A 15427-nucleotide genomic window follows, 5' to 3' on the forward strand; every position below is an offset into this window, starting at 1 on the left:
GGCAGCTCCACCGCTAGCCCGCTAGCCCGATAGCCCGCTTCAAGCTTCAAGATCCACTACTTCCAGTGGATCCAGTCGAGTCGCGAGCTTTTCTGGCTTCCATTGGAAGTGGGAATTCGGTGCTCGCTCGGAGTGGCATGGAACGTACCGCTACGTCATTGTTTCGGGCCTGATCTTGGCTTGTTTTGCTTGCCAGTTTTGTTAGCGCTTTTGTTTTGGGCTCTCAATTCTTATTTCTCAATTCGCTCAGGTGGCTCTCGGCCCGGTTCGGGCTTGGGTTTGTGTTTGGGTACGGACCCCGTCTATCCCAGGTATTTCGAGGCATTTCGATGTTCGTTCTCGAGCCATTTAATGGACTCGACTACTCAAGCAGCTCGTTAATTGCAGGCATCGGCAGTGGAGTGCAATGCAATGCGATGAGTGTGTGGTTTCCACTGTTGTAATTGAACAATTTTGCGGCTTTTTCTCAGATCTCATTGATTACGACACGCAGCCACGATCGATCGAACGATCGATGATTCGATGCATTTCCCCGAAACCCTAAGAAAAACGCAAAAGTTTTCATATCTTAAGAATTGTTTTTGTTTTGTTTTGATTTTATTTGTATTTTAGTTTTTGTTTTTGTGTTTTTTCATTTTACCCTTTTCAGATTTCAGAGTGTTCAGCAATGTAATCGGCTTTGAAATGCTCACACGATAAGCTCGATTTACCTGCTGCAAATCGGGGCCATGCCTTCCCTTCTCCAAACTGATTCGATCTGATCTGATGTATCGGTGATCGTTTTTAAAATGCATCATCCGAGATTACTTTCAACTCAATTCATTTCTTTGGCTATGGAGTTTTGGCTATGCTGATTTAATTTACTGTTTAATCTTATAAATTAATTAATTAATTTATAGTAAAAATAAAGCTTTAAATGTTCTTACGTCTCCGTTTCATTCATAGATCTCAATGCATAAAATTAAGTTAAAAAATTGTCATTACACAAGCCACTTCCGCGCTCCAGACCTGCAAACCTGGCCCACACTTTGCATCAACAACACAACCAAATCGATGTAGTTCCTTGTATTACACGAGTACTCCCAACAACAAATAGATATAAATATAGTATGTATATGTATGTGTTATATGCGCTCTAACAGAAAACTGCGGAGAAATCAATGGGAATAAATCTAACAAACGTGACAGGGCAGGGTCCTGTTCTGTCCTGCGATAAGCGTGCTAATAAGCCATCAAAATTCAATTCAATTCAATTACATTATTCAAATTTAATTTTTGGCAATAATTGGCTAACTAAAGAATCTCAAACTCCGTTCTCTGCCCTCGTTTAACTCCGTCTTGGATTGGTATAATTTTTTCGTCTTAGATGAAACCCCATTTGATGTTTATTGTTTAATTATTAATTAATTATTAATCCATTATTTGATATTCCGAAATGTAATTAGGTTGACAAAATATGGAAAAGGAATTTACGTGTAGTTTGCTCTCACTAGAAAATCCAAATTAAGTTTACTTCATGGACAAAAATCTAAGGAGAAAATCCTAACAAAATTTTGAGTTTCAACTTTTGGCGGCCTATCATCCCATCCCGTCAGAATGAAATGAGTTCCGTTTCAGCTACCGATAATTCCATTCCCATTGCCATTCCCATTTCCATGCCCGTTTTCCGTTTCCCTTTCACGAACAGACTCCAGATACTCAAACGCATCTTGATCCAAACGCTTGGCTCACTCACTAAAGTTAAGAATCTTATTCAAGCTATAGCTATACTCGTACTATATATTTATTAGATTTCCTTATTGAGACCATCTCTGGTTTTCCGTGTAAGTAGAACCGATCCGGATCTGCCTTTGGTCTTCTCTTGTACACGTCTAATGGTAGATATAACTAAGTATAGCTAGAGTTACAGCTAAACTAATTTCCATCGCATCGCGGCCCCCATATTATGGGGATGACTACACTGCGTTCTGTTTTCTGCTACAGAACCCTCTCTCTCACTCTATCACTCCTTCTCACTCTCCTCTATCCTAATATCTTTCGTGTCGACTACAATCTTCAGCATTGGTTTTCAGTTTGGTTTGGTATTTGGTATTTTGTTTTTGGTTTTGGGGTTTTTGGGTTCTCGGGGCGGCTAACTAAATTTAAATACATTTAGACCTTTAATTTTCTTATGTTCTACATAGATATAGCATATACTCATAGTAGTACAATTTAGTATTGCATTAAAAGTGTTTACTCGTTTATACTAGTTCACTTATTGATTCTGGCTAAGAGACATTCTTTGGGGTTTTTGGTTTTTGTTTTTGGATTTTGGTTTTGGTAGTTTATTAGCTATATATTGCCTCTCTTTTGTTTTGTTCTTGTTTTGTTTTCTGTGTGTGGTGTTTGCTCTGGCAGTTCTTTTCCAATAGTACAGTACAAATATTTTTCAAATATTCACTTAGTTTGTCCATAAATTGTTTATGCATTATTTTCAATTTTAAAGTAAATCGTTTCCCATATACACATCTAGTTAGTTTTTAGTTTTGTTTTGTTTTCGAATTACAATTAGCAAATATTACAATAGATTTATGTATGTATATATTAGATTTATTCATTTTGTTACACTCATGAGTTAAAGTAATCTTGTAGTTAATTGTTAAATGATCTCTATTCTATATTCTCCCATGCCATCTAGCGATAATAAATCTAGTTAAGCCCTGGAGCAAAAGTATTTACAATGGGAGTATGTTTCGGTACCCGTTTCGGTTGTCTAGTGTATCCTTTAAAAGAGGCGAAAAGTCTAGGCCTAATGATTTCTATATTGTATAAATCTCAATACGAGTATATTTCTGATTTCTGTTTTCTGGTTTGTTTTTAGTATGGAAAAAGTGTAAGTTTTTGGGCAACGAGTTATGGGCTGCGAAAAGTTCTTTTCGGAATATCTAGTAAAGCTTTTCCGATATCTTAAATTACAATACATTCATCGAATTACGATCTGCCATTCTCTCTCGGGGGCTCGATTTTCTTAGACTAGGTTTTGGGATACTTTTGATCTCTTTTGTGGTAGTTCTTCTCCCCCCTTCTTGCATATGTACACTCGGCGTCCAGTCGTCCAGTGGTGTTGGGTTGTTGGGCTATTTCTGTAGCGGCGGTGGTGGCGCCTGAACAAATTTTCGAGGCAGTGCCATTATTTTTGTTGGTGTTGTGAGTCGCTTTATCATAAAAGATTTTAATTGAACATCTTGGGTGATCTTTCGATCTATCCTATAACGAGCTGCACTGGTTATGGGTCTGTGTCCCAACTGCCGTCTTCTCCGCCTGTTCTCGCCTGACTGCTTGTTCCTGGGGCTGCTGTGTAGCTGCTGCTGCTGCTCCTGGTTATGGTTTGGGGTTTTCTGGTTAGTAAAATGATTCGGCAATGGGGTGTTTCGACCGCATGCACACAAACATAGATACATAACACAGAGAGAGTGATGGAGAAACATACACAACAGATAGATAGAGAGATAGATAAAGAGAGAGAGAGATGCTTTATGAGGGTGATGGCGATCTCAAAATCCAGCCATTCTGCTCCGCTCGCTCCTCGCCAGATTGCCGTTTTGATTGATGTTGTTTTCGGTTGTCAGATGATCGATGATGATCATGGAGTCATGAGGAACATGATATGTACACCATACCGATCGGCTGATGGGGCAGCGCGCTCCCGTGTTATATGATACTCTCTCGATTCCGCTCCAGCTCCTCCGTCTCGTTCTCGGGATCCACGCTGGACGTGGACGACACTCCACAGATCTGCATTTCGATCTCGGCAAGGCGATTCTCTAGATCCCACTGCTGTTGCGAGAGTTTCGTGTTCAGAGCCTGGTTCTCCGACTCCACCGTATGCAGTCGTTCTCTCAGCCGCTTGATCTCGTCCTCGAGAGCCTCGTGGGAGCCCAATAGCGGGGTTGTGCCCCCACCAACAGCGCCCACGCCCGCTCCGTAGCACTCCAGCTGCGAGCTAGAGTCGCAGATGTGACCTATGAGAGGGGCACAGATTGTTGATGACTTATGCAGGCTTTTGTGTCGTGATTTCATCGCCTTACCCGAGTGGCTGGGCTGCGACTGGGGTCGAATCGAGTGATGTGAGGCGGCCCGACTGCGCGGACGCTCCTCGGAGCCGTGGGCACTGGGGCTGACCGATCTGGGCGAGTCCGTGGCCCGCACCAGACGGTCCGCATAGCTGCGAGGACTTTGGGGGAAGAAAATAACTGAGTGAGTATGTGGGAGGGTAAACCAGCTGAGGCTCACCTGTACCCGTGCTGTTGCGAGGATTGCTGCGTCGACTGCTGCTGGTGCTGATGTAGCGGCTGGTGCTGCTGCGGATGATGCTGCTGGTGTGCCAGGTGGTGATGCATCAGCGGGGCCAGTGGGGCTGGTGGCGTTGGGGCTGGTGGCAGCCACATCTCCTCGAGCGAGGTGCGGCCACAGCTCTCGACCAGACCCGGCGTCGACTGGCACCGGCCCATGGCAACTACATTAAAGTATTTGACTGTGTTTTATAACAAAAATCATCCACCAAACGGAAAGAATCGAAATGAAAGGAAAGGAAAGATGGAACGGAAGGCAAAACAATCGAATCGTGTTATTCTGGGGCAATCGTATTCGTATCTCTGAATTTCGAGTGGTGTTTTTGTTCGGGTGTATCGGAGGGGGGGGAATGAGGAATGAAGCATGGATGGGGGTAAGGGGATAAAAGGCAGAGCGGCCAAGGATGAGGGTAAATAAGTGGGTAGACAAGTGCCTGGATACCTTTTTCTAGGGGCGCCTTCTTGTATTTCTCCAAGCGCTTGACGGCTATCGACTCCAGACGTACACGCGCCGCCGGATACTCCTTCAGCACGTCCCACATGTCCTTCTTGCTCAGCACGAACAGGTCGCTGTAGCCCACGGACCGTACGCTGGCTGTGCGTCTGTTGCCTGTTTTTGTTTGTTTGTGTTTTTTTTTTATTTTTTTTTTAATCGGGAGAGTTGGTAAAGCAAATGTTTGCCAACGCAAAGAGAAAAGTTTAATGGTCTTGCAACGGGGAATTTCCATGACGCGCTGTGTCAGTGTGTCTGTGTCTGTCGTTCGATTCTGCTTGTTGACAACTGGCATCGCATCGCATCACAGAAGGACATTAAAATTGCATGCCACACGGAGGATGTGGCGTGTTCTTGAGTGTTCGATGGGGGGTTTCGGGAGAGAATTACAAGTGGAGAAGGGAAAACCAGGCAATATTTTATCTATGGGGTTGTTTTGATTAAAATTGATGGCTACTCTCCCCAAATGGCCCCCAAAATGGCCCACAAATAAACACATGCAATTCAAGTGCCGCATCTGGACTGCCCAACAAGAAGAATCGAATGTGAATATTTGCTTGTGTCAAGGGGTCGTATACTTAATTTTAATTACACAAATCTCAATGCAATTACGTGTAGAGAAACGTTTAAATTACGAGTAGGCAAAGCAATACAACAACATCAACATAGACTCAGAGATAATGGAGAGAGAGAGAGAGACAGAGATATACCATATATAGACACAGATAGAGATAGAGAAAGATACATATACAGATAGATAGATATGTACATACGTATATAGAGGGTCTAACTATAGTGGAAGAAATAATGAAATTCAAATTTAAATTGCTCCAGGGTAATTGTGACGTGACCCTTGATTGAACCCGAATGATGCTTAAATCATGCAGAAACACAAAGAACTTTCAACAATTCGATTTTTAGTCTCTAATTGCTGCAGGTGTATGAAGGGGTTACGGGGTGAGGAGGTGAAAACTTTTGGGCAAGTTTAACTTTTGTTTGAAAATTAAGTTGCCAACTCGAGAGCCGAAACTCAATTAGTTGGCAAGGAGCGGCTTTGGTGACGCCTTCAAGTATGCAACGCAAAGATATCTTCCCCTTCCACTTGCAGTTGCATAACTCTTCAGCGCACACATACACACACACATACACACACGTACGTACATATTGTTAATTATGACATTGTGTGAAGGAGGAGAGAGAGAGAGCAGCAGGTGCTGCCTGCTTCCCTGCAGCCATTTGTGTTCACACTTGACTGCCAGCTGGCACTGGCTGACTATTACATGAAATTAAAGCGGCATTAAGTTCAGCAAATTGGTTTTTTGTGCATCACAGCCACAATTGTTGCGGCTATTTTTATACTCAAACTCATACTCGTAGTTTGCACACAAAAAACGCACCAACAATAAAAATGTATTTTCATGTGAGAGAGCATGCAGGTGCAATAATTGCATTTGACATTCATTAATTTTGCAACCATATACATATACGGTTGGGAGAGTATCTGTGTCTGTGTGTGTGTATCAGGTGTGTGTGTGTGTGTGGGCCAGACAGTCAGAATTGGAGCGTAATATACTTTTCGGCTTAAAACAAAAAAAATTAAAAAACATTCATACAATTTACGAACAAATAAAAACAAATTAAAAAGCTTTTTTTTATAAAAATTAAAGGTAGAGGAATTAAACAATGATTTAAATTGCTCATAAGTGCTCTTCTATATGATTGCAGGTGCAGTGGGAGGAAGCAACGTAGAATCAATATGTATATGGTACTATATCTATGTATATACTCGTATCTCTGGGGGGGCTAACACTTAGATTAAAAATACTCATAGACAGATAGACATTCCGCACACATAGACATACACATATGTATATTATATGCTATGTATATATTTGTAAGAGAGAGAGTAGAATGTCTGTTTCTGTGTCTGTGTTCTGGGGGTGGTGATGATAACAAGCAATACGGGTTGAGTATTTTGGAATATTTTCTGAGATTGAAATATTGCTAGATTGGTTGGTTGGTTGGTTGGTTGGTTCAGGGTTGGTTGTTGTAGTTACGTTATCGTTATTGTTCCGCCTGTCGCACTAAAACGGGATATTTACCAAGTTCTTTACCTGCCGTGCCCATATTGAGTATACTAATCTCGCCAAAATAGGAACCAGCCTTCAGTGAGGCCATCACCGTCTTTCCATTGTCGGCCACAACCTGCAATCGTCCACGATTCACAATGTACATCTCCTTGCCCACCTCGCCTGCCAATTGGCAATGGAAAAAAATATATGTATTATATATGTATGTATAATGTATGTATATGTATATATGTACCCTTCCTGCAGATGTAGTCGCCGGGCGAGAAGAGCACGGGCCGCAGACGCAGCACCAACTCGCAGAGGAAACCAGCTTCGGTATTTTGAAAAATCTCGACCCGCTTAAGTGTATCTAAATGGACGTTAATTGCTATTTCAGCCTGAAAGATACAGATTGACATTTGGTTAATGTAATCGACGATTCGCGTTGCTGTACAGAGCGACCCTTTACTTGCCTTTAATTTATCAGGAAGACAGGAAACGGCGCGCTCCTCGTCCGAGCACTTTTGCGTGAGCCACAGGTAATCGAACCATTTGATGACCTTCACCTGCAGATGATTCGGCACACGTCGCATCCGCATATACGTCTTGACGCCGTCCAGCTTGGCTAAACGGGAAGAACATCCCAGGAAGAAAATCCAGATATGTCAGTCTTATTTTGTATTTGCAGAGGATTCTCCCTGGATATTGATACGCGACTGGCATACAAAGTGTGTGGAAATTGGTCGGCTGCTCTGTCCCGCACCTGCACCCGCACCATGGGATGTAGTGGCCCGTTGCTTTGCTCAACTAAATGCTGGGCCATAATGCATAAATTGCTTCGATCTGGCCCATGGCCCAGGTTACATGGAGGGGATTTACTCTCTAATCGGTCTAATCGGTCAATCAAGCTGGTCTGCATAAATTTGTGATATAAGGCTTTTAGCTGTTCCGCAGACATCGCTGAATATAAGCTCTTCCTGGGCAGTCGGGCGGGCGCACACTTAATATTGATTACTCATACGCCCCGGTGGAAGAAGCAGGAGCCTTCGTCCTGCCAGATGTGGTTGTCCTGCACTGCACGGACAACACGTGCAAAGGGATTGATTGGTCATACTTGTACTTGTACTCGTACTCGGACTCCTACTCGTGTCTACGTATCTACGGTATTGCGGCATTCCATGTGAGCGACCCAACTTAAAGAGCATCCCATTCTGTTTGAGCAATATTGATGGGAAAGAACTAACTGGCTTTTGTTTCTAGTTTGCCCCCTCCCCGCACCCATACCCGGCCGTGTGGCTTGCCAGCTGCTAGTCATCGGAGTCGATAAGAGGAAATTAAATCTCTTGGCTCGTCAGTGCCCACAAATATTGACACAATTTGTCGGCGGTTGCCAAAGGGGAGTGGCAGTGGCAGTGGAAGTCGCAGTGACTGTGACACTGCAAACTGTGAGTTGAGATGGGACTGCGTGGGGGAAATTGGCAGGTAGCAAGTGGCAGGAGTGAGAGCGAGAGCGAGAGTGAGTGCTGCGTCTTTTGTGTTTGCTCGTGCAAACATTTGAAAACCAACTGACAAACAAGCAAACCAAACAGATTGAATACAAATAAATACCCAGTAACCAGGCTGATGTCTCCTCGAACTGGGAGGGTGGCTGCTCGAACAACGACATCACATCATCTATAATGCAATCAGTCCCCCCCCCCCCACCCTGCTCCAATCAGGCACATCCAATCTCAGTTGGTCATTTGTCATTTCCCCCAATTGTCAAATGTCTTTTGTTGTCCAACTCGAATTTCCTACGCTGCCCAAACGAAATTAAGAAAGAATAGCCAGGAGACAATTTTCACTTTATTTTAAATGCTATTTTATTTTATTTTATTTTATTATGAATGCCTTTGCCAGTCATTCGGTATCTCCGAGGCAGTTCTCTTCTTGAATCCCATACAACATTCCATGTGGCAAATATTTCCATCTTCAGTTAAAAATAGTTTTTCCGAGCCAGCCATTGGCAAAGTGAAAGATTATTGAATGGCAGTGACTGCCTCTTGTTATCCATTACACAAATCGGATATGGATAACGTTGCGAATGGCGCCCACACACGTATGCACGATCCATCCGCCCATCCCTTACCTCCTGTTCGCTCCCCTGTTGCATTGATACCGAGACCCATGCTAAATTACAGCAATTTTTTATTGCGGAACAGCTTGAATGGAGCAGCATTCAATGGCGCATAGCTGTGCTCATGTTGCCGCCCCCTTGTGGCACTCCCATTCCATACCCAGACCCAGACCCAGCACCAGTCCAGTCCCAGTCCCAACCCTGATGCCACAGAGCACGTTCTGGTTGACGCTGGATTTTACCGGGTTTTATTTTTGTAACAATTGAAAATCAATCTAAATATTAATTGCATATTCCATGGCAGACGGGAAAAACAAACAAGTGAATGGAGAATGGAGAATGCAGAATGGAGAGGAGAGAAGAGAAGAGGAGAGGAGAGAGTTCTGTGTGGTTTCTTGTGGTTTGTGTTTTTCCGGGTCCTTGGGTGTTGGATGTTTTTCAGGTTGCCACGGTAATTGCGGTTTGCCTTCAATAAATTCTTTCTCTCTCTCTCTCTTTCTCTCTCTGATTGTCCGTCTATACCTTTGTGTCATATATCCAACTTCTGTCTGCCTTGCTTTTCCTGTATTTGTCTGTGTGTCTGTCTGCTCTTTCTCGATGACTGGATGTATCTTCCTTTTTGGTGTTTTTTTAGAAATTACTCAAGCTTTAATTCCTTCGCTTGCTCTGTGGCTGAACAGAGCTTATCCTGTTTCTTTCAGCTTCGTTTCGTTTCGTTTCGTTCATGCTTCTGCTTCTGCTTTTCCCTCTCCGCTTTCCATTTCGTTGCATTTTCCGAGCAAAATTTAATTTGCCATTTTTTGCCCTCAAGTCACTTGGCTGCGTTTGGGGCCAAAAGAGGATGCTGCTGCCATGCGGCTGCCTTGCGGCAGAGGTGGAGTCCAAGGATGGGCCTGGATGGGCGGCAGACATGATGGCAAACTGCATTTGGCTTCACATTTTGCTTATTTCTTATTTATTTTTCATTTTATGCTCTGCTTCCCCTGCTGTTGCCCACAGCGAACTATGATCTGCTTCTGTTGCGATTTGTGCGGCACCAGTGGCAGTGGCAGTGGCACTGGCGCTTTCGGTGGCTGAGTCACCTTCAGCAGGAAAAGTCACCATAGAAAACTTGAACGAATAGTTACCAATAATTACATTTGCTGTTTGACTCGACTTTTGTCTCTCCGCTAATGGGGACGGGAACAATTGCCACCCAGGGATCAACTGTTGGCAAAAACTGAGCCCTGGGAACAATTGTGGGTGGCTCCAGTCACACAACAGAAAATGAAGAAGAAGTCTGGGTGCGGTGCAAAAGTTCATGCCATTGTCTGACAACAAAGTGCCGCAAGTTTCTGTTGGGGGGCAGCTGGAGCGAAAGGAGATCGCACACAAACAGTAAATATGCGTGACAAAAACTTTCTCTTCCTGCCAGACCTTTTCATAAAGCGCACCCGCACCCGCACATGCAGCATGCAGCATGCATGGGAAAAAACAGAAAAAAGAACCCCGTGCCGAGCTCTGAATGGAACCTACATAAGTGCGGGTATACGAGGGAGTGGGAGTGGCAGTGGCAGAGGCAGAGGCAAAAATTGCAAACTAACTAGAAACCACTTAAGAGCCTTGGGTGATGTGTTATGGCAGAGCAGGAAGTTGTCTTCCCGGCGAGAACAAAGGAAGCCAAAAGGCGACAACGACGATGCCAGCAATGAAGTGACAAGGAATCGAGAGAATCGTCGGCGATTATCAGCCGAGGTGTGTGGGAAGAGTCCTGTTTTGGACGCCCAGCATCGCCACTGTCTCTCCACTTGACACAATTCTGTGGCATCCACTGCGGCACTGCGCTGGATGAGGCATTCTTTAAGAGGCATTCCTTTTCTGAGTTGCGGCCTGCTTAATTATGCATTTACCGCAGCAGCAGCTGCAGCTGCTGCTGATTCTGTGGGTGATTTTCTCACCTCCTCTCGTGACGCAGCCTGAAGAGGCAGGCAAACAATGGCCGCGAAGTGCTGGTTGGATTTATTCGGGCGGTAACTAAAAATAAATGCCAACAGCCCGCCGTGCACCACCTCGCCAGTCATCCAGCAATAACAATGCGCATGCCAGCTGCATCATCAACGAAAAGGAATGGCAGTGGCGGTGGCAAAAGCAGGAGGCAGCGGAACGAACAGCAGTGCCAGTTTCAGCACAAATCCTTGGCATATTCGCTATTCAAGGATAATGGAAAGCTCTGGCCCTTAAAGAGCGGCTATATGCCGCAGCACGCAGCAGCAGCAGCAGCAGCAGCAGCAGGAGCAGCAACAAGAACAAGAATAACCACTGGCGGCGTGTTCTAAAAATACGACAGCAAGTTGGTGTACATGCAGCTTAATGGGCAAGAGCGGCGGCCACCAGCGGCGATTGCGTCTACGATATTGATTGGAATCCGCAAACCCACAAACACACACACACACACACACACACACAGACACAGACACACACATACAGTCATACAGGGTTACAGCTGGGGGGCATAACCAGAAGCAAACACAAGCCAACACAGAGACAAACACACACACACACACACAGCCTCCCCGTTGGACATTGCTGTGGCAAGCAAAAGCAAACAGCGAAACGAACAACAAACACAACCCAAGCTGAAAACACACACACACACAGTGGGGCACACACACACACACAGACATTCGCACGCAGCAGCACGGGCGGGCAACTTAAAGTGGATAATGGACGTCGCTTTACCCACACTGAGGCTGCTTGGTTGCTGCTGCTGCTGCTGCTGCCAGAGCCACTCCTTTCACAGTGTCCGGCTGCTCGACTTTGAGCTGGCCAAAATGCAGGAAGAAAGAGGTAATAGGTAAAAGGTAAAAGGCAAAAGCAGCAAAGAAAGAGGTATGAGTCGAAATAAGTCGCACTGGCAGACACCCTCCGGTGAACGAATAACAAAGCCGTCTCCATTCGAGCTGCATGCTGCCAAGTGTAAATGGAATCTCCTGGTGGTGCACTCATGAACTCGTTCGGTCCAAAAGCAATCCTTCCGTACTCAGCCTCTCAATAACCCCCACCGCGGAGAGAATATCCCCGGGTGCGCGGCCAATCCAATGCCAAATGTGTGCCCCGCGTTCTTGACTCAGTTCGTTTGCCTCGCTTCTATTTTTAGTGCAACCTCGCCCCAGCCAGGCAGCCAGCCAGCCAGCGAGCATTGTGGGGCAGCGGCAGCTGCCAAAACAAGGACGAGGGCCACAGCAAACAGCAACACTTTGTCCGTTATAGTATTACTTGCACGTTGCACGTTTAGCAAGTCAAAAATAGCTGGCAAAGGCACTGCAAATCTCATCCTGGCACCAGAAGTAGCAGCAGCAGTAGCAGCAGCATCCCAACACCAGGGTGCACTCCCCAGCTCCATCTCCGCTCCAGCGCTTGCATCTTCTTGTGTGTTTCTGTGTGCCTGTGTGGTGTGTGGGTGTGTGTGGGTTTTGTTTGTGTTGGCTTAAATTGAGCGCGTAAATTGTTTTAATTGCGAGGTCAAAAGCCAAGCCCCAGCCACGGCATCAGGCGAGGCCATCTGGACGTTAATTGCAAATGAAGACTGAGCGCTGACCAGTTAGTTGGCTCCATAAATATGTCCGTACAGTCCGTAAGTATAAGATTGAAAGATACCCCTCTTCGCATGGGCACAGAGATTCCAAACGGAAGGAAATTGCTCTTTGGATTATGGCTGTAAAAATGAGAGGCAGAGACACGCTCCAAAGTGGGGCTATAGAAGGGAAATAAATACTTAAATGTGTACACACTAAATCCACAGCAGGCATAAATAAATGCATGCAAATCAAGAGGGAAAATATATATATGTATGTGTAAGCTGCTGCACGAAAAGTGTCCGCACACATCAATCAGAATCCGATGACAGCTCTGCTGACGGGGGGAAATTCCATGGAAACTATTTACAGTAACAATTACATAATGGACACAGGAACGAGGGAGAGGCGCGGGGAGGCAGGGGGAGGCTGGCAGCAAGATGGAGAGGATGAATTTACATAATTTTAAATGCCAGTTTTTGAAACGTTGCGTTGCGTCGCGTCTCGTTTGGATTGTTGCCAAAACATGATGGAAATCGCATACACAGCGCGACAGTGCCCGTGTCCTGAATGGCCAGGTCCTTCTGTACCGCTGTGTGGCCCTTTCTTTATATGCCAGTGTGTGTGTGTGTGCGTGTGTGTGTGTATGTATGCTTGTCGATTGTCGCTAGCGTTTGGCGAACGGCAAACTTTTGCGCTTGTCAACGTTAACAAGCCACAGAGCCATGCGTTTAACCAAGCGTGAATGTAACAGTGTGTGTGTGAGTGTATGTGTATGTATGTACATATGTGTAATGGGGGGAGGCTGACAGGCAAAGAAGGTGCCACTCAGCGGCCCAGTGTGTGTGTCAGCAGCAGCAGCAGCAGCAGCAGCAACATTGTTGCAAAATGATTTTGCATAAAAAAGAACCATCAATAACTCAAATATAATGACAGTTTTCCACTTGTTGTTGCCCCTCTCCTCCTTCCTATGTTCCCAATCTCCGACTTCCTTTTCACCTCTCCCACTCCCACTGCCTCTTGCGTATTTTCCACTGCCCCCTGGCCTACTCCCGCCCTAAGCGAAGCTAAATGGATGAATAACTTAAGCCAGATGCTTCAGCCTCTCTTTCCTCTCTGTTCTGTTCTGGTGTGGTGTGAGTGTGAGTGTGGGTGTGGGTGTTGCTGTTGCTCGGCTTGTGTGATGTTATGTAATGTAATAACGTCAATCAAATTTAAAAAGGCAGACCAACTATTTGAAAATCAATTTGCATGCCTCCGTCCCCCGTTACCAGTCTGCTGCACAGCAGTAGCATGAGGTAGCAGGAAACAGGAAAGGGAAGAGCCGAGCAGAGCAGAGCAGAGTGGAGCAGAGTGGAGGCGTACGTCTCCCTCCTTTAAGTTGTTGGCTGCTTGGATCTGCATGATGGGCTAATGTAGCAAAAGAGACCCTGGGAGCAAAGTCAAATCCTCCCCCGTCTAGGCCATGACTAGCGTGATGGCTGGAAGGGAAGCGAGAGGCAGCGTGAGTGTCTCGGGCCAGGTTAAAGTTTAAACTTTAGATCCGCCACCAAAGTGAAATGTAACTCATTAATCATTCGTCATGTGTATGCGGGGAGGAGGGCGACAAGAGCATTTCGAGGCCCATCAGAGCGGCTCAAAGTATTTGCAGAGAAATAAATCAGACATGTTGTCCTGTCGCCCCCAAAACCCACTTTCAAGCCTTGTTAAACCCTTGACAAGTCATTGGATTTCATTAGGGTTTACCTGATCTAAGAGTTCGTTTTTGGTAGAGTGCATCGACAGGATATTCCATGTGTAGTTGATTTCTTTTTATGGCAGCCACTCCAGCCAACTATTGCCCATCGCCCATCGCCCATCATCATTCTCGTCATCATTTACCTCCTTCGGCTGGCTGGCTGGGTGGGTGGCTGGTGGCCACTCAAGGAAAACCGCTGAATTGACAAATTGATGGATGGTTTATCGAAACGTTGCATGCCATGCTTCCTCCCATCAGCATCCCATCAGCATCATCATCATCTTCATCTTGATCCTCGTCGTCTGCGACATGATGCATTAAGTTTCCGGCAAAGTTTGCGAATGTAACCTAACAACAATTGCTGCCTCAGCTCCTCCGAAGTGTTTTATTAGCAATCGAGTCCAGAGACCAGACCAGACCACACCAGACCACAGTTTGCCTCGAGTTCAGTTCAGTTGAGTGGACTGGAGTTGAGTTGATTGTCGGATTATGTGTCCATGCTTTTTATTCCACAAATTTCTACTGAATACATTGTATTTCTTGCAAACAGCTACGACGAATCACTCAGGAGAATCTATGAAGGCGTAGTGCTCCCTCCGCTCCAAGGAAGTGCAGCACCATGTTATTCACATCCTGTCTGTGGTGTCCTGTCACGGCAGCCGTCGATGAACTCGATTGTGACCCCACCCCATGGCCGCATACATTTTGAGCAATTTCATAAACTTTATGCGTAGCCCCAGCCCCCCAGTCCCAGCTCCACATGTGATTCCAAATTCGCAATAAAAAAGTGCAAAATTTGACCCGCACAAATATGCAGGCAAACCAGAAGAGTGGGGGAAGCGGGGGAAACCAGCAAAGCGAAGTGTGAAGTGAGGCAGAAGAAGTGAACGAACGGAAACGGGGAAAAAAGCGGAGGGAGCATAAAGCCAGAAATTAATTCAGCAGCACGTTTCGACCATTAAGCCGCCAGAGCTTTGCTTGCTGACTTTGTCATGGACATGGGCTCTCTCTCGCTCTCTCTCTCTCTCTCGCCCTGTCCGAGTGGACACACAAACACACACACATGCAAAGTGTTGTATAAACAAGTGAGATGCCAGTTGGCGGCTGCAGCAGTGAGACGGCTTCA

At 45.6% G+C, this 15427-nt stretch overlaps 1 protein-coding gene across 7 annotated transcripts in view; it reads right to left on the bottom strand.

Annotated features, from left to right (window-relative positions):
- Positions 1–574: 574 nt before the first annotated feature.
- LOC111080539 (cyclic nucleotide-gated cation channel beta-3) overlaps positions 575–15427 on the bottom strand; it is a 60851-nt gene continuing 45998 nt past the window's right edge. The window contains exons 5-12 of one of the 7 annotated variants that reach the window (XM_041592054.1): positions 7367–7518; positions 7150–7291; positions 6927–7076; positions 4774–4941; positions 4273–4513; positions 4068–4213; positions 3660–4001; positions 575–3350 (exon numbers count right to left, since the gene is read on the bottom strand). In XM_041592054.1, coding sequence (XP_041447988.1) covers positions 3691–4001; positions 4068–4213; positions 4273–4513; positions 4774–4941; positions 6927–7076; positions 7150–7291; positions 7367–7518 — 1310 coding nt within the window. In that variant the 3' untranslated portion in view covers positions 575–3350; positions 3660–3690. Of the gene's footprint in view, positions 4002–4067; positions 4214–4272; positions 4514–4773; positions 4942–6926; positions 7077–7149; positions 7292–7366; positions 7519–15427 lie in introns of all 7 variants that reach the window. The other 6 variants (XM_041592053.1, XM_041592052.1, XM_041592056.1 and 3 more) reach the window with 6 other exon arrangements.

Source organism: Drosophila obscura, unplaced genomic scaffold (assembly GCF_018151105.1).
Source record: "Drosophila obscura isolate BZ-5 IFL unplaced genomic scaffold, ASM1815110v1 contig_17, whole genome shotgun sequence".
Taxonomy (NCBI): Eukaryota; Metazoa; Arthropoda; class Insecta; order Diptera; family Drosophilidae; genus Drosophila; species Drosophila obscura.